The sequence below is a fragment of the Mytilus edulis genome, chromosome 6 (genome assembly GCF_963676685.1).
Source record: "Mytilus edulis chromosome 6, xbMytEdul2.2, whole genome shotgun sequence".
Classification (NCBI taxonomy): domain Eukaryota; kingdom Metazoa; phylum Mollusca; class Bivalvia; order Mytilida; family Mytilidae; genus Mytilus; species Mytilus edulis.
In genome coordinates, this window is record NC_092349.1 from 30,256,108 (window position 1) to 30,276,769 (window position 20,662).

Below are 20,662 nucleotides of genomic sequence, written 5' to 3' on the forward strand. Positions count from 1 at the left end.
ATGACCATTTTAACAATGTTTAATTCATTTTAGAATTGAATGAAAACCAAAAGTGGAATACAGTGGGGAACTGATGGCACACTCCATCGATATAAATTCAGGTAAGATTCAGTAGTAATTTTAAATCAGATGGACACAGCTTGTGATTGGAACATAGAAAACTAACTTGAATCAAATTCAGATATAAGGTTATTATCATTAGGATATATCTTAGAACACATGGAAAACTGCATCCTTGTATATTGTTGGACACATTTAAAACTTCTGGATACAATAACTTGTAAATCAGGGAGAATTTTGAATAAAACAGCCAAGCTTCTTGTCCATGAAACTATGATTTTATGATTAGTAAAGATAACTATTTAAGAGAAACATTTCAAGACCCTTTATGGCCAATCCAGGCAATAAACACTCTATTATAGCAATCCAGGGAACAGAAAAATTTGAAGAGGGAGTAGATATGACTTTTTTACTTCTATTTATGGAAGAAGAAAAATAAATCTAAATGTCCAAGGGATATAACTCTACCTCCAAAATGACATAACTATAAGTACGTAAAAAACACTTTTACAAGTATACCCTATTATCGCTATTTTGTGCATTTTTCCTTTGATCTTTATTTGTGATAATTTTCATATCATGCTTCTCGCTTGAGATGCAAAAATTATCGCTAGAAACTAAGGAGGCCACGTGGCGTTGCTAACGAAATTGACATGAAATTGACAACGTCGTCATAGGTAAAATAGCGATAAACAGATTATCATTGGTCATCTCAACTCGATTGCTTTTCTCACTTTCGCTGTACCAGCTCAAGCGAGAAAATCAATCTCGTTGAGATGATCAACGATAATCTATAATTATTAGTTAAATGTAAAAAATATACTAAGAAAACAGTTCAGCTACATATGTTTTAATTTTAAAACTTTCAATTATAAATTTTTGAATTGTTTTATGGATTAAAATGTGTACCTCTTACTTTATTATCTTTTTATTAAAATAATTAATGTATTGCCTATGTTAAGAAGTCAAGTATAGTTTTTTAGGGGGATCGTATAATGGTATGATGTCGTCTGCGTCGTCGTCCGAAGACACATTTGGTTTCTGGGCAATAACTTTAGAAAACATGAATGGATCTCTTTGAAACTTCATAAGGTTCGATACTACAAAAGAAAAGTTGGTATTGATTATGAAGATGATGGTCCCAACCGTTTGGGAGTTATAGGCCAAAAAGGGGCCCAAAACAAGCTTTTTTCTACTTTTAGGATAATAACTTGTGTATAAGTATTTCAATTGCCCTGAAATTGTACAACAATGTTTAATTCCACAAGTAGAAGATTGCATTCATTTTGGAAGTTAATACTGTTTATGGTGCCAACATTTTAGGAATTACACGGCCAAAAAGGGGCCAAAAACAAGCATTTTGTAGTTTCTGAACTATAACTTATGTGCAAGTGTATGGATCTCTCTGACATTGTACCACAAGGTTCCATATCACAAAAGGAAGATTAGGTTTGGGGTTATTGGCCCATTCATGCCGGAATTAGGGGCCAAAAACAAGCATTTTTATATGACCTAAAAATTTCTTATTTGTATGACGTTGGCGTCATCATAGTTGTTGTTTTCATCATTCAAAGACACATTTGTTTTCGCACTATAACTTTAGTTTAAGTAAATAGATATGTATGAAATTTAAATGCATGGTTTATGACCACAAAAGGAAGGTTGGGATTGATTTTGGGAGTTTTGGTCCTAACAGTATAGGGATCAGGGGCCAAAAAAGGGCCCAAATAAGCATTTTTCTTGGTTTTCACACAATAACTTTAGTATAAGTAAATAGAAATCTATGAAATTTAAACACAAGTTTTATGAACACAAAAGGAAAGTTAGGATTGATTTTGGTAGTTTTGGTCCCATCAGTTTAGCAATTAGGGGCCAAAAAAGAGCCCAAACAAGCATTGTTCTTGGTTTTCGCACCATAACTTTAGTATAAGTAAATATGAAATTTAAACACAAGGTTTATGACCGTAAAAGGAAGGTTGGGATTGATTTTGGAAGTTTTAGTCCAAACAGTTTAGAAATTAGGGGTCCAAAAGGTCCAAAATTAAATTTTGTTTGATTTCATAAAAAAACTGAATAATTGGGGTTCTTTGATATGCCAAATCTAACTGTGTATATAGATTCTTGATTTTTGGTCCCATTTTCAAATTGGTCTAAAGGGTCCAAAATTTAAATTAGCTTGATTTTAACAAAAAATGAATTCTGGGGGTTCTTTGATATGCTGTTAAATCTAAACATGTATTTAGATTTTTGATTATAAGCCCAGTTTTCAAGTTGGTCCGAAATTGAACTTTGTTTGCTTTCAACAAAAATTGAATATATAGGGTTCTTTGATATATGCTGAATATAACCATGTATTTAGATTTTTGATATTTGGGCCTGGTTATCAAATTGGTCCACATTGAGGTCTAAAGGGTCCAAAGTTGAACTTTATTTGATTTCATCAAAAATTGAATTCTTGGGGTTCTTTGATATGCTGAATCTAACCATGTATTTAGATTTTGGATATTGGACCATAATAGGTAAATGTCCAATTTAAAATTCTGTGTCAGAAACCTATGTTGTGTCAACTATTTAATCACAATCCAAATTCAGAGCTGTATCAAGCTTAATGTTGTGTCCATACTTGCCCCAACTGTTCAGGGTTGGAACTCTACCGTCGTATAAAGCTGCGCCCTGCGGAGTAACTGGTTCTAGTTTCTGACAATAACTTGTGTAAGTGTGTGGATCTTTCTGAAACTGTACTACAAGGTTCCATAATTCAAAGGAAAGACTGGGATTGAGTGTTGGGGTGATTGCTCCCAGGGGGGGGATTCACAAAGTTTGGGGGTTCCAATATTTTTAAGGGGTTTAAATTTGTTTAAATTTTTTTTAAATTTAAAATTTTTTAAAAGTTTCAAGAAGAAATTTTTAATTGCACAGTATTGCACAATAGATTTGTAAGATCTTGACATTTTTTTGTGTCAGAAACCTATATTATGTCATAAATTAGATCACAATCCAAATTCAGACAGTATCAAGCTTGAATATTGTGTCAATATTTACCCCAACTGTTCCGGGTTCAACCTCTGCGGTCGTATCAGGCTGCGCATTGAAGCATTTTATTTAACTTCAACTTAATAACATTTGTTGCTTTATTTTTTTGCTCAGTTAACAAAATATTTTTTGTATGAAAACAGGTACAATTCTGGTTATATATTAACTTTTTTTTTGTATGTTAGAATGTAAATGGATTTCAAACATGTTAACCTATTTTAAAAAGAAGTCAAATATTCATCCTGCCCTTTGAAACCTCATTGTTATTTATATACCTAACTAATAAAACTTTTTTTTTTAATACTTAAAGGTTGATATTCATCAACTTATTAAAGTAAAAAAAACACTCAAAAGGAAATGTTAAGTAAAGTAAATAAAATCACATTATTAATTGTATAATTTGTTTATGCAGACATTTATGACAGGGCAGTACACATTTTAACATTTGTTGTGACATAGTTCATGTAATTAATATTTGTAAAAAAATATGTATATATATTCTAAAAGTAGCACTAGGTAATAACAAATTCTTTATACAATGACACCCATTTTATACATTGGAACCTTGTGTCACGTTAGTTTACATGACTATGATAATAAAAGAAAAAGTGCGGATAAAACAAAATGCAGGGATTTCTCTTTTTTCTTGAAAATCATGATAGGTACAGAAAACTTGACTGTAGAAAGCCTTTAATAGGGAACTAATAAACAATGTATTAATTAATCATGTTAATTTTCATTTAAGTCTGTTGTAAAATAAACTGATACATTGTTTTCTCCATCAAATCTTTTTTTAAATGTTTTTATACGACCGCAAAAATTTTAAATTTTCGTCGTATATTGCTATCACGTTGGCGTCGTCGTCCGAATACTTTTAGTTTTTGCACTCTAACTTTAGTAAAAGTGAATAGAAATCGATGAAATTTTGACACAAGGTTTATGACTACAAAAGGAAGGTTGTGATTGATTTTGGGAGTTTTGGTTCCAACAGTTTAGGAATAAGGGGCCAAAAAAGGGCCCAAATAAGCATTATTCTTGTTTTTAAATGTTTTTTTTAAATGTTTTTTTTAAATTTCAAATATAGATATAAGAAGATGTGGTATGAGTGTCAATGAGACAACTCCCCATTTAAGTCACAATTTGTAAAAGTAAACCATTATAGGTCAAAGTACGATCTTCAACAATATTAATAATCTATTTAAAGTCATAAACATTTGTCAAAACTGGTCCAACCTCACAGAAAAAAGTAATTAAAGAATTTGAAATAAATGAATGAAATAAAAAAAAGAAACATTCATGGCATATACTTGACGTAAGGAATGTGCATAAATAACGAAAAAAAAACCAAAAATTGAAAACCATCTACAGTTGTAAATAAAATGAATCCCCGGTTTCTACTACATAGATTGGTTTGAAAGTGCAGATTAAACACAACCAAATACAGTAATAATAAACTAGAGGCTCTAAAGAGCCTGTGTCGCTCACCTTGGTCTATGTGAATATTAAACAATGGACACAGATGGATTCATGACAAAATTGTGCTTTGGTGATGGTGATGTGTTTGTAGATCTTACTTTACTAAACATTCTTGCTGCTTACAATTATCTCTATCTATAACAGTACTTTCTGTGGAAAATGTTATTGAAAATCTTCAAATTTTAAGAAAATTGTTAAAAATTGACTATGAAGGGCAATAACTCCTTAGGGGGTCAATTGACTATTTTGGTCATACTGACTTATTTTTAGTTCTTACTTTGCTTACATTATTGCTGTTAACAGTTTATCTCTATATATAATAATATTCAAAATAATAACAAAAAAAACAGCAAAATTTCCTCAAAATTACCAATTCAGGGGCAGCAACCTAACAACCGATTATCCGATTCATCTGAAAATTCCAGGGCAGATAGATCGTGACCTGATCAACAATTTTACTTCCTGTCAGATTTGCTCTTAATGCTTTGGTTTTTGAGTTATAAGCCAAAAACTGCATTTTACCCTCATGTTCTATTTTTAGCCATGGTGGCCATCTTGGTTTGTTGGCCGAGTTACCGGACACATTTTTTTAACTAGATACCCCAATGATAATTATGGCTAAGTTTGGTTAAATTTGGCCCAGTAGTTTCAGAGGAGAAGATTTTTCTAAAAGATTACTAAGATTTACGAAAAATGGTTAAAAATTGACTATAAAGGGCAATAACTCCTAAAGGGGTCAACTGACCATTTCGGTCATGTAGACTTATTTGTTAATCTTACTTTGCTCAACATTATTGCTGTTTACAGTTTATCTCTATCTATAATAATGTTCAAGATAATAACCAAGAACAGCAAAATTTCCTTAAAATTACCAATTCAGGTGCAGCAACCCAACATCAGGTTGTCCGATTCATCTGAAAATTTCAGGGCAGATAGATCTTGACCCTATAAACAATTTTACCCCCATGTCAGATTTGCTCTAAATGCTTTAGTTTTTGAGTTATAAGCCAAAAACTGCATTTTACCCCTATGTTCTATTTTTAGCCGTGGTGGCCATCTTGGTTAGTTGGCCGGGTCACCGGACACATTTTTTAAACTAGATACCCCAATGATGATTGTGGCCAAGTTTGGTTTAATTTGGCCCAGTAGTTTCAGAGGAGAAGATTTTTCTAAAAGATAACTAAGATTTACGAAAAATGGTTAAAAATTGACTATAAAGGGCAATAACTCCTAAAGGGGTCAACTGACCATTTGGGTCAGGTTGACTTATTTGTAAATCTTACTTTGCTGAACATTATTGCTGTTTACAGTTTATCTCTATCTATAATAATATTCAAGATAATAACCAAAAACAGTAAAATTTCCTTAAAATTACCAATTCAGGGGCAGCAACCCAACAACGGGTTGTCCGATTCATCTGAAAATTTCAGGGCAGATAGATCTTGACCTGATGAACAATTTTACCCCATGTCAGATTTGCTCTAAATGCTTTGGTTTTTGAGTTATAAGCCAAAAACTGCATTTTACCCCTATGTTCTATTTTTAGCCATGGCGGCCATCTTGGTTGGTTGACCGGGTCACCGGACACATTTTTTAAACTAGATACCCCAATGATGATTGTGGCCAAGTTTGGTTAAATTTGGCCAAGTAGTTTCAGAGGAGAAGATTTTTGTAAAAGTTAACGACGCCAGACGACGGACGACAGACGACGGACGACGGACGCCGGACGCCAAGTCCTGAGAAAAGCTCACTTGGCCCTTTGGGCCAGGTGAGCTAAAAAGGAGGATTTTTTTAGTAAAAAAATAGATAATCTTGTATCCTGTTTGTAAGAATTTATTATTGCCTAATTTGTTGTTATTTTAATGTTAAAGTAAGATGGTATTTGTATGTGTCCACACTCATTGTAGGTACAATACAGACAGAGATGAACAAACATGTTGTGACTGAAGGTATTACTATGTGTCCACACTTATTTTGTAGGTACAATACAGACAGAGATGAACAAACATGTTGTGACTGTATGATGGGGATGAAGTTGAAGAAATCCATGTGTTATGTTGTTGTTTGTTTTATCAGTGTTCTTCTGATTTGTTATAATTTTCTACAATGTGATAAAAAGCCAAATATGATCATGGTCCCGTCAGAACACGAGAAATTTGTCTATACCCAACAAGGAAAGGCAATCGAATATGGCAGGGAAAGTCCTTTAATATTTATTGGTGGGATGCCTAGAAGTGGAACAACTCTAATGAGAGCCATGATAGATGCACATCCAGACGTACGCTGTGGAGAGGAAACACGCATTGTTCCAAGGATATTGGGAATGCGAGCTCAATGGTATAAATCAGAAACTGAAAAAAGACGGTTACAAGAAGCAGGAATTTCAGATTTTGTAATTGACTCTGCTATTTCAGCTTTTGTGTTAGAAGTGATAGCGAAGCATGGTGAAGCAGCTCCAAGGCTGTGTAATAAAGATCCATTTACTCTGAAATCCAGTGTCTACTTAAAAAAAATATTCCCAAATTCAAAGTTCTTGTTTATGATACGTGATGGGCGGGCAACAGTACATTCTATCATCTCACGTAGGATAACCATTACAGGGTTTGATTTAACAAGTTATAGAAATTGTCTGTCAAAGTGGAATCGTGCCATGGAGTCTATGTATGCTCAATGTTTACATGTAGGTGCTAGACACTGTTTACCTGTGTATTATGAACAGTTGACATTGCACCCTGAATTGTGGATGAAAAGAATTCTTAAATTTTTAGAAATTCCATGGAATGATACAGTTCTTCATCATGAAGATTATATTGGAAAAGAGATCTCACTGTCTAAGTATGTATAATTATATTGGAAATAGACATCTCCCTGTTTTAGTATGCATATTATATCTTAAAAGGGGGTTCTAGGTTTGCGCTCGTTTCCTTTTGTCCATCTGTCTGCCCATCTTTCCATCTGCCAGTCATGCAAATCAGTTTTACACAATTTTTTCCTTCATGCTTACATAAATAGATTTGATATTGTTATATCATGACAAGTTACACATGTTACAGATCAGTTACAGATCAAGGTAGAATTTTGTTTCAATCTGACGATTTGGTCCAGAGTTATGGTACGATGGAAATTCACTCAAATTAGCAGTTTTACACATTTTTTTTCTTCATTGAAGATATTGATTTGATATTTGGTATGTACATGATGTAGTTTTATCATGATAACTTATAGATCAAGTTTGAATTTTGTTCCAGTCTGATGATATTGGACAGAGTTATGGTCCCTTGACTCCGACAATGAACTTAAATAATCAGTTTTTCGCTATTTTTTCGTCATGCTTATAGATCATATAAATACAAAAAATGTATTAACATAATTAATTAAGCCACTTATCATGCTTATAAATGATACAATTAACCAATCTCGGTCAGCAAGACTGTTGATAGATTTTTTTTTTATATAAGAGTTATGCACTGTGGAAATAGTAAAAGCGCTCTGAAACTTATATTTCTTTAATATATTTGTAAATAGTTTACAGTGACTTGACTGTTAGTGTTACTATTCACCAATTGCAACTCATTCAAAATTTTGACCCAATTGCAATTTGTTTTATTAAATCAAATTGTTCAACTGGTCAAAAATTTGAACAAACTGTTCAGCCAAAATGTGAAAGTGCAAAGTGATAAAATAAATCATACTTACAATCCTATAAGTCTGTAACTCCACTGTATTGATGTAATTCCTAAATCAGTCTATCAATCTGTATAGTTATATTACAGCCATTACCATACTAAAGGTGAACTGTTTTATTTTGAATTGCTATAAAAATGTCAAAACTAAGCTTTTATAGAGTTTTTCTTTCGAAAAGTATTCTATATTTATAAGTATCAAACATTATGTGAATAAAAACATTTCATATTCAGTAAAATATGTATGAAATAACAATATGCTTCCTTGGGGAGATAACCTAAAATACTATTCTTTTGAATAAAGACTTTTTGAAACCAAAAAGCGATTATCTCCCCTTCCTACAAACATATTGCAATTTCAAATATTTTACTGAATATGAAATGTTTTTATTCACATAGTGTGTGATTCTTATAAATATAGAATACTTATAGGATTGTAAGTATGATTTATTTTATCACTTTGCACTTTCACATTTTGGCTGAACAGTTTGTTCAAATTTTTGACCAGTTGAACAATTTGATTTAATAAAACAAATTGCAATTGGGTCAAAATTTTGAATGAGTTGCAATTGGTGAATAGCAACACTAACAGTCAAGTCACTGTAATAAAAAAATATATTTTGCTATTGTAAAGATAAAATATATGCAACACAGTAGATATTAAAACTATGTTCTTTTATACTGTTTATTTATTGTAGCTTTATTAATGGTAGAATTATTTGCAAAATCGTTTTAATTTCAGGACAGAAAAGTCATCTGACCAGGTTATACGTCCAGTAAATATTGATGCGATGGCCAAGTGGGTTGGACATTTACCAGCAGACGTTATCAAGGACATGGCTACCATTGCTCCAATGTTGAGAATTCTTGGTTATGATCCGGAGTCCAATCCACCAAACTATGGAGCCCCAGACCCTAGAGTGGCAGACAATACAATGCACATGCATCAAAATGAGGGGTTCTGGAGAAAAAAAGAAGAAGAATTATTAAAATCTGAACAAAAACAAAGAAAAAGACATACAGAAAAAAGTTGATGAAAATTAGTACAATTTTAAGTTAATCATATCTGTAACCTATATTGTGTTTCTGATTGTAAGATATTGTAAGTGATTTGGGGAGAAAATAGCCTTGGCATTAATGTTTTGGTAACATGAGGGGGATGTGGTCTTTTAGGGTATTTTTTTTGTTGAAATTATGTATCAACAAAAATAATGTTATTTTTTACAATCAAATGAGACATGCAATACTTTGTCATCAAAACCCACAAATGGAAGTGTATCTGAGACATTTAGTTAATGTCAGAACAAATGTTATTACAAGGCTAAGGAAAATTTTACAAATAACTCCTAAGAAATTGGGGAACGTTCCTTTTGGAATCTGGATCACACTACAAAAAGAATACTTGGAACTTTAAATCTATAAAATTCTACGATAGTAGAGGGGCATTATGTTTTCTGGTCTGTGCGTCCGTTCGTTCGTCCGTCCGTCTGTCCCGCTTCAGGTTAAAGTTTTTGGTCGAGGTAGTTTTTGATGAAGTTGAAGTCCAATCGACTTCAAACTTGGTACACATGTTCCCTATGATATGATCTTTCTAATTTTAATGCCAAATTAGAGATTTTACCCCAATTTCACGGTCCACTGAACATAGAAAATGATAGTGCGAGTGGGGCATTCGTGTACTGAGGACACATTCTTGTTTCATAAGATCTACAGCCGATCACATTGAGTGTGTAGGTAAAAGTAATATTTTTGGTTAGCTTGTTTGCTAGCTGAACTGTGAAGTCATTACTAGGTAAGGTATACTACAGATATGTCGGTTAGCTGTCGGACTTCTCGGTTCAGCTAGCAAACAAGCTAACAAAAGATATTACCTTTACCTACACACTCAATGCAATCGAATGTTAATATACATGATATATTCAAAAACAAGGCTTTTTCATAGGTTGAGTTCAAGAACAAACTTTTGGTATCAGTGATAAATAAATATTTGGCTTTTTTCTATGAAGGATGAGCTGAAGAACAAAATATTTTTTTTGTATCACTATTAGATAAATATTGTTTGTATTTGTAAAATTTATTAACTTATATTATGATATGTGAGGGTAATTTACATGTGGCTTATACGCTTAATATCTTCAACTTGTTTAAATCTAGTGGGTGTTATAAAGTCTGTCAATCAGTCATTCCATCTGTCCACCTAACTCCAACAGCTGCCAGAATTTTAAATTTTTAATGATATTAAGCTAAATTTTGATTGATATCTAATTAGGATAAATTATTGTCCTTTGAATTGAACAAAATGTGGGGTTATCTGTTTTGTCCGTAAAACATATACATGTAGTTTCAAAAATTAAATAAAAATTTGGTTTTAAACTGTCAGAAAACAAATTGATTAATAGCTTCTGCAAAAGTTATTTATTTTAAGATTTAAAAAAAAGAAAGAAAATAAACGTTTTTATTTGAATTGTAGTAAATTTTAAAATGCATTAATGTTGTTGTGTTCAGCTGTATAAATTGTGGAAAATTCTACAATTTTAGTAAATATTTCAGGAAAACAAGAAAAAACAATTAAAATATTGGAATAAATTAATTCAATGGTGGGATTTTTATGCCCCACCTACGATAGTAGAGGGGCATTATGTTTTCTGGTCTGTGCGTCCGTTCGTCCGTTCGTTCGTCCGTTCGTTCGTCCGTTCGTTCGTCCGTTCGTCCGTCTGTCCCGCTTCAGGTTAAAGTTTTTGGTCGAGGTAGTTTTTGATGAAGTTGAAGTCCAATCGACTTCAAACTTGGTACACATGTTCCCTATGATATGATCTTTCTAATTTTAATGCCAAATTAGAGATTTTACCCCAATTTTACGGTTCACTGATAGAAAATGATAGTGCAAATTTCAGGTTAAAGTTTTTGGCTTCAGGTTAAAGTTTTTGGTCAAGGTAGTTTTTGATGAAGTTGAAGACCAATCAACTTGAAACTTAGTATACATGTGCCCTATGATATGATCTTTCTAATTTAAATGCCAAATTAGAGTTTTGACCCCAATTTTACGGTTCACTGAACATAGAAAATGATAGTGCAAATTTCAGGTTAAAGTTTTTGGCTTCAGGTTAAAGTTTTTGGTCAAGGTAGTTTTTGATGAAGTTGAAGTCCAATCAACTTGAAACTTAGTATACATGTGCCCTATGATATGATCTTTCTAATTTAAATGCCAAATTAGAGTTTTGACCCCAATTTTACGGTTCACTGAACATAGAAAATGATAGTGCAAATTTCAGGTTAAAGTTTTTGGTCAAGGTAGTTTTTGATAAAGTAGAAGTCCAATCAACTTGAAACTTAGTATACATGTTCCCTTTGATAAGATCATTCTAATTTTAATGCCAAATTAGAGAATTTATTCCAATTTCACAGTCCTTTAAACATAGAAAATGATAGTGTGAGTGGGGCATCCGTGTACTGTGGACACATTCTTGTTTTCCATGAAGCTATAGCACCACATTTATAATTATTATACGACCGCAAAAATTTTAATTTTTCGTCGTATATTGCTATCACGTTGGCGTCGTCTGCGTCGTCGTCGTCGTCGCACTCTAACTTTAGTAAAAGTGAATAGAAATCAATGAAATTTTAACACAAGGTTTATGACCACAAAAGGAAGGTTGGGATTGATTTTGGGAGTTTTGGTCCTAACATTTTAGGAATTAGGGGCCAAAAAGGGCCCAAATAAGCATTTTATTGGTTTTCGCACTATAACTTTAGTTTAAGTGAAAAGAACTCTATGAAATTTTGACACAAGGTTTATGACGACAAAAGGAAGGTTGGGATTGATTTTGGGAGTTTTGGTTCCTACAGTTTAGGAATTAGGGGCCAAAAAAGCATTATTCTTGGTTTTCGCACAATAACTTTAGTATAAGTAAATAGAAATCTATGAAATTTAAACACAAGGTTTATGATCATAAAGGGAAGGTTGGGTTTGATTTTGGGAGTTTTGGTCCCAACAGTTTAGGAATAAGGGGCCCAAAGGGTCCAAAATTGAACTTTGTTTGATTTCATCAAAAATTGAATAATTGGGGTTCTATGATATGCCGAATCTAACCGTGTATGTAGATTCTTAATTTTTGGTCCCGTTTTAAAATTGGTCTACATTAAGGTCCAAAGGGACCAAAATTAAACTTAGTTTGATTTTAACAAAAATTGAATCCATGGGGTTCTTTGATATGCTGAATCTAAAAATGTACTCAGATTTTTTAATATTGGCCCAGTTTTCAAGTTGGTCCAAATCGGGGTCCAAAATTAAACTTTGTTTGATTTCATCAAAAATTAATAATTGGGGTTCTTTGATATGCCAAATCTAACTGTGTATGTAGATTCTTAATTTTTGGTCCCGTTATCAAATTGGTCTACATTAAAGTCCAAAGGGTCCAAAATTAAACTAAGTTTGATTTTCACAAAAATTGAATTCTTGGGCTTTTTTGATATGCTGAATCTAAACATGTACTTAGATTTTTGATTATGGGCCCAGTTTTCAAGTTGGTTCAAATCAGGATCCAAAATTATTATATTAAGTTTTGTGCAATAGCAAGAAATTTTCAATTGCACAGTATTCACCAATAGCAAGAAATCTTCAATTGCACAGTATTGTGCAATAGCAAGAAATCTTCAATTGCACAGTATTGTGCAATAGCAAATATTTTCAATTACTCAGTATTGCGCAATAGCAAGAAATATCTAATTGCAATTTCAATTGGTTTTATCTTTCTTTGTCCAGAATAGTAGTTGAATCAACTTAAATCTTTGTTTTTATACAATACAGATATATAATTAATATTTCAATTGGAGTAATCTGTCTTTGTCCAGAATAGTAGTTGAATCAACTTAAATCATTGTTTTATACAATATACAATGTATATTCACTTTTTCTACCAACTGATGAATTAAAACAATCTTTACCATTCAGTGATAACAAGCACTTTATTTTACATTTTAATATTTTATGATGTATTTAAATGAGTAGTTATTGTTGCAAACTCCATTAGAAATTTGAATTGAGATCAGTTTTGGAAAAAGGGAAAGGGGGATGTGAAAACAAATGGGGGTGGGGGTTAAATTTTTCTCATTTCAGTTTTCATAAATAAAAAGAAAATTTCTTCACACATTTTTTTGAGAGGATTAATATTCAACAGCATAGTGAATTGCTCAAAGGCAAAAAAAATATTTTAAGTTCATTAGACCACATTCATTCTGTGTGTCAGAAACCTATGCTGTGTCAACTATTTAATCACAATCCAAATTTAGAGCTGAATCCAGCTTGAATGTTGTATCCATACTTGCCCCAACCGTTCAGGGTTCAACCTCTGCGGTCGTATAAAGCTGCGCCCTGTGGAGCATCTGGTTTTAATATAAAATCTATTCAGATAGCATCACAGTTTAAAAATATCAGCATTATACCAAGGTGCAATAAGGCCCCAAGGAAGCTCGTAATACATGTTGTGCGATTGTTAAAATTGATGAATTACTTAGTTATGTTCAATTATTTACTTTAATCATTAGATCATCGTTAAACTCTGGGACATGTGGTCAATGACAAATAATATAAGTTGTATTGGATAGAAATTGACCTTATGCTAATGAATATCAATCAGTTATTAACCTATTTTAGGTTTAAAATCTCTAAAGAAAGTCTAACTGTTTGAAAATTTAGTTCGTATGAGAACCTTATAAAATTTAAAAGGACAAAATCAATCAAAGTCTTAAACATGTACATGTGTACATGCACTAATATAAGGTTAATTTCTATTGGATGGTGCTTATATGTCTTCACATCCATTGTTATGCCCCACCTACGATAGTAGAGGGGCATTATGTTTTCTGGTCTGCGTCCGTTCGTCCGTCCGTTCGTCCGTCCGTTCATCCGTTTGTTCGTCCGTTCGTTCGTCCGTCCGTCTGTCCCGCTCCAGGTTAAAGTTTTTGGTCAAGGTAGTTTTTGATGAAGTTGAAGTCCAATCGACTTCAAACTTAGTACACATGTTCCCTATGATATGATCTTTCTAATTTTAATGCCAATTAGAGTTTTTATGCCAATTTCACGGTCCACTGAACATGGAAAATGATAGTGCGAGTGGGGCATTCGTGTACTGAGGACACATTCTTGTTTTAATGTTCATGGTTTTGTTAAATTTAAATTATCAGTTGTATTGAAAATATCTATTGTTTTGTTGTACTCAGTCCTGCCATTGTTATTGTTTGTTTGTGTATACTATTACTTACCTTACTATACTTACTGCAATTCTTACTTATCATTTTTTTATGTCCTTCTTAGAGGAATTATGTTTTTTGGTCTGTGAGTCTGTCCATTCGTTCTTTCAACTATCTGTCCTGTTTCAGGTTAAAGTTTTTGGTCAAGGTAGTTTTTGAGGGAGTTGAAGTCCAATCAATTTGAAACTTAGTGCACATGTTTTCTATGATATGATCTTTCTAATTTTCTAGTTTTAATCCCAAATTAGAGCTATGACCGGGCATCTGTCTACTATGGACACATTCTTGTTTAAATTGTTCACCAAAACTTCTCAAACGTCTTTGATGATTTGCATCATGTATCAATGTTTTCTATAAGACATGGATGAGGTTAAAGAGTTATGCATGTTCCAAGATAAAATTGAATGAAATTTTCATTGGTGAGGGTAGTATGTTTACAAATTGAAGAAACTAGATGTAATTTATCTTGATCATCATCATTTTTCATCATCTGTCTTTTGTTAAAGTTTTTTAAAGTTTTTTTATGTATTATTGGTAGCTACGGTCATTTCATTTGTTGGTCAATTTTCATGCATAAATTATATCCCCTCCATTTAATTTTTGTTTAATTGCATTCAACAAACACAAATGTGAATTTGGGAATTATTTCTTCTCTCAGGTTATAATTAATTTTTTTTTAAGACCAAAACAATTTTTTGAATATACAAATATCATAACATAAATTTGTTTTGCAATTCAATGTGAATATTATTTTTTTTATAACATCAAATGTCAACATTTCAAAGATTCATCGTTTCATTTTCTTATAGAACAAGATCTGGTGAAGTAATGGTTGTACTACACTTTAATAGAAATGGATGACATGTTATACATGTTATAATTTCCTTCATTCATCTTTTCATTTTCTTATAAAACAAGATCTGATATAGTCATGGTTGTATTTGACTTTATGAGAAATGGATGACAGCTTAGGTTTGCTCAAGACAAATTTTCTTATTTTTGTATAATTTGTAGTGTAATAGGATGAAAGTATACTGAGTATTCATATATTTAGTACCAACCAATGGATTGAGTTAGAATTCTATTTTGTTAGATACATGTTTTTGACAAATTATATGTACTCTATAGAAAATTTATATTTCATGGAATGGCAAGGTTAGTGGTATATAACCCACTAAATCCATGAAAATTACTACTCATGAATATAAAATTTTGTTCTCTCGTTTCTTGGACCACAAAGGGGGTGCGCACTGAACACAAATGTGCACTATACATACCAAAAGATGGTAGTAAAAATACTTATTATGAATCCAGAGTAGTGTAGAAATTGCTTTAAGGGGTAGACCTTGGTTCAGGGAGATAACTCTTTAAATCAGTTATGCGTTTGTAAAAGTCAATTTCGTCAATGAATTTTAAGCATTTACCTGAAACAGATTGGAAATAATCTATGTATCCAAGAAGCTTAGAACATATTTATGAAAATGGTTGACACAAACGTACTGAGAATTTTAAGAGTTATTTCCCTTAATCTAGGTCTACCTCCTTGAGATATTTCAAGCTTTGTGCCAAAAAGAGATCTAGTCAGAAATTTTGTCTCATGTGGAATCAAAGTTAAGGATTATGTATCCTTGTGTTGATTCAATGCTAAACATATGGAAATTTTATAGAAAACAGCCTTTCCCCTTGTACTCTCAAATTTGGCAATTTGAGGACTGATAGATATAGGATTATTGCATGCAGTGCTAGCATTAATTTCCTTAAAACAAGTTTATTAATGTCGTTATTGGTTAAAGCAAATATAAATATGGACCAAATCAAGTACATCTTTTAGGGTGTGCTCGACTTACGTGACTCATCACAAGTTGTTTCGAAATTACAGGTTGCTTAGAACTTTTTGTAAAAAATAAACGCTAGCACATCATAGAAAAGCAAGTGAGTAATCTATGATTCAAATTTTATAACAAAAATCTCTGTATTAAAGGCTGTGGATTTTCTATAAAAATATTGGTTTATTTGCAACAGTCTTTTTCAATTTTAAAAATGCAATGATATTGCTTTGCATCAAGTTTTCCCTTGGTATATGTACAAAATGGCCTATCTTTATTATTCATTATATCTGTAGTTTTGATACTATTGAAGTTTAAAAGTTCGTATAAAAATGGCTACAGAAGGGGTCATAAATCTTAAATAAAGAGAGAGTTTTAAGGTCCTGTAAACTTGGAAATGATTCTGATGAATATTTATTATTGTGAAAAATGCGACAGGGTTATAATCACAAAAGTTAAATCTCACATTTTTTTACATGAATCAAAATAGATTTTTCTGAATATCGCAAAAATTAAAATTGCATTATAGTCTAAAATGACAAAACCGCAATAATTTTTGAACTTACAGAAATAAGATGTGGTGTGATTGACAATAAGACAACTCTTCACTAGATATTTAGTATGCTAAGGACTTATACATTGAAATGCATGCAGTACATGAGATTAAAATCATCCCTATAACTTCAGTCATGCTCTATTTACTTTTTAATTACAGTATTGTGTTCATTAGATTGTTTAAATTAAGTATCAAAATGGAAGTCCAATATTGTTGTAATGTTCCTGAGAGTGACAGTCCTTAAAATTATTATCGAGATTGTAGTCATAAGCTTTGCATGACATAAGATGTGTAGTAATAAACTGATATACAAGTACAGTGTAATCTGCCTCATCCAACACCTGAGTATTCCAACATCCTGATTTAACCAACACATTTTCATGATCCTAAAATATGGCTATCCTTGGGGAAAAAATTCCTGAGTATTCTGACACCGTGCTTAATGAAAACTGGTCCCCCAGTGTGTCGGATAACACAGGTTACACTGTACCTAGGAACATTTTTATTTAGTTTAGTATTTTGTACAAGCTTTAAGTCTGTTAAGAATTTAAGTCAGCTGGTATCTGAGTAATTTTTTCCATGACATGAAATCTATAGGGAATAAAAATTATTGAATATTTGTTTATATATGTGTTATTGTATATTGAGAAATTTATGAACACATGTGAATGCATGTTAATCGTTAAATAGTTGTAAACACCTGTGTTACGATATGTGTGGATGCACTCAGAAAAATTCTGAATATAACCAAGAATACTTTGAAAATGGAAACGACTTATCTGATGGACACATGGGCATAAGTAAGGTTTGCATGGAGTGGAAACAGTCTGTCATACTACAAAGTTGTCTCCCTTTGATAAAAATTCTAAATTAGAAATATTATACTATTTTATCAACATTTGCATTGATTATTTTCTGATATTATATCTTATGAAAGATAAACAAGCCTATAGTATGTATTTTTATTTATTCCACTTAAAAAGAAATTTCCTTTCCTTTTTACTAGATGTCTTGGATTTTTTAAAATTATATCTCATATTTTTATATATATATCTACTGAAAAAAGCAGGAGTCGGTTTCACAAAAAAAAACTTGCGATTAAGATTGATCGTAAGTCATGAACAAATCAGAAAATTTACGATAAATCTAAATCATAAGTATTTTTGTGAAAACGACTTCAGATGTCTGATAAACCTTGCTTTAAAACATAAAAAGACTATGGTGTGCCATGAAAGCCACTTTGTTCTACCGTATGAATCTTTGTTATCTCCTCTTGACCACCATGTTTTATTTAGATACTTTTCATACTTAAGTGTGTTGTGGGGCCAATTGTTTTGTAAAAGCTATAAGGGGAATAACTCTTAAAATTATTAGTAGTGGATTTTCCATTCCTAACTAATCTCTTAATCTTAGCATTCTTATGAACAAATCAATTACTCAGTTACTTAGAAGCTTATATTATATTTAAGTAAAGGATTTATACAAACACATCAGTGATTTTATGTTTTACCCCTTTGCTTAGATTTACCTTCTTATGTGAAATATATACATTCATTATCATTTTATAGTTTTTGTCAGCAAATCATTAACCATAGTTATCTCCCTTCAATATCAGGGTTAATAACACCTCTGTCCTTTTCTTTCTAAGTTTACATGCATGTTATTTGTTTATTACAAGGAGAAAGGTCTGTATAATCCTTGTACTCTGATATATATTGTTATATACAATTTAATTGTGATCAAAAAAATAAATTATATATTTCTTGATGTTGAAATTTTACTGCACCGATATTTATATAGAAAATGATGATGCATAACAAAGAAAATTGGATAATAGTTATCAAAGGTACCTGGAATATAATTTAAAAAGCGAGATGCACGTTTCGTCTACATAAACCTCATCAGTGATGCTCAGATCAAAATAGTTATAAAGCCAAACAAGTACAAAGTTGAAGAGCATTGAGGACCCAAAATTCAAAAAAGTTGTGCCTAAGTTGATAACCCACAATATCGAACAGTGGAACATACCTTATATCACTATAACAACAACAACAAACTACTCCCGAAACCTACATACAAACAAGAAATGAAAATAACAAAAACTCATGGTCCATATAAGCTTTGAACATACACAACATGTGGTGAGCTGAAATGTGAGGCAACAGTAGCTTACCAATGTGTGAATACTGTGGATTCATTATTTGTTGGATACCAATTTTCGTAGATTTTGTCGGTATAGTTGAACCATGAAATTAAATGTACAGTGAAAAACACATTTATATAGGGTTGTATGAAGACTTTTGGCCAGACCATGAAATTAAATATCCATGAACATGTAAAAGAGGGTTGAAAGATACCAGAACGACAGTTAAACTCATATATCAAAAATAAACTTACAACACCCTGGCTGAAAGAAAAAAAAAAGACAAACAGACAAATAATAGAAAATAATACACAACATAGAAAACTAAAGACTAAGCAATACGAACCTCACCAAAAACTGGAGGTGATCATGACTCAGGTGCTCCTGAAGGGTAAGCAGGTCCTGCTCCACATGTTGCAACTTGCACCCATCGTTTTGCCCATGTTATTACAAACCCGGTAAATAGACTAATTCGGTATCTCATATTTGTGAAAAAGAAAGGGGATTGTAGTTACAACATAAGGAACATATCCAATATCATCTGTGAAACGGTTATTCAAAAACGGTCAACCAAGTCATAATGGCGTAATAGCTTCCTTGTGAGCAGCAACCCTCTTTCAAGGAAATTATGATAGAACATACAAGCCAAGGAATATCGTATTAATTCGGAGATATATGAGGCCGACATAACTGTATCTGTTTTATTCTTCATCTCTATTTCGATGGGATAGATGCGTTCAACAGTCACCAAATTTTGAATTATTTAGTGAGAGAACATCATCTATATAGCAGAAAATAAAGTAAAAGAATATCGGTAACTTCTTATCTTTCTTCCTAAGAAGTTCCTGTATGAAGTCAGCCTAATAATGATAAAAAAGCAATACCAACTCTTTCAATTCGTCTTTGAGTTTGGTATGGGGAATACTTGTTTGAAGTGAAGAAAAGTCAAATATTTCAATACTATTGCAGGATATAAGAGTCTTAATCCCTCTGGAATCTGATGTTCAGTGGTTGTCGTCTGTATATGTGGTTTATAAGATTTTTTCTTGTTTCTCGTTTTTATATAGATTAGACCGTTGGTTTTCCCGTTTGAATGGTTTTACACTAGTATTTTTTTGGGGGCCCTTGATAGCTTGCTATTCGGTGAGAGCCAATGCTCCGTGTTGAAGGCCGTACCTTGACCTATAATGGTTTACTTTTATAAATTGTTACTTGGATGGAGAGTTGTCTCATTGGCACTCATACCAAATCTTCCTATATCTATTAGATTGTATGTCTGATTCACGCCACCTCTAAAAAAGGCAGTTTCACAATAACTTTGAAGCCCGGCTTTGCCTGCTGATAAAATAGATGTTTTAAAATAGAAAGAGTGTTGTGTCGGCAGTGAATTAGTTTTTGGTGAACACAAATCTGCTATTTTATCCACCTAAACTATATGCCATAATTCATCATTTTCAAAGACTAACAAACTAGAGGCTCTAAGGGGCTTGTATTGCCTAACTCTAGTATTGTACAATTTTCTTTTAAATACAATGCAACAACATAACTTCAATATAAGGAGATGTAGTTATTATTATCAGTGAGACAAATTTATATCCATCAAAGTTCAATTGAAGTGGATGTAGGCAATTAAGGG

General features: G+C 32.1%; 1 protein-coding gene across 4 annotated transcripts in view; it reads left to right on the forward strand.

Moving 5' to 3' along the window:
- Positions 1-9,672, forward strand: part of LOC139527477 (protein-tyrosine sulfotransferase 1-like) — a 37,964-nt gene extending 28,292 nt beyond the window's left edge. For 3 of the 4 annotated variants that reach the window (XM_071322957.1, XM_071322958.1, XM_071322959.1), the window contains 3 exons: positions 34-101; positions 6,550-7,404; positions 8,995-9,672. In XM_071322957.1, the coding sequence (XP_071179058.1) occupies positions 40-101; positions 6,550-7,404; positions 8,995-9,286 (1,209 nt within the window). In that variant the 5' untranslated portion in view covers positions 34-39 and the 3' untranslated portion in view covers positions 9,287-9,672. Of the gene's footprint in view, positions 1-33; positions 102-6,476; positions 7,405-8,994 lie in introns of all 4 variants that reach the window. The other variant, XM_071322956.1, reaches the window with a different exon arrangement.
- Positions 9,673-20,662: the final 10,990 nt, after the last annotated feature.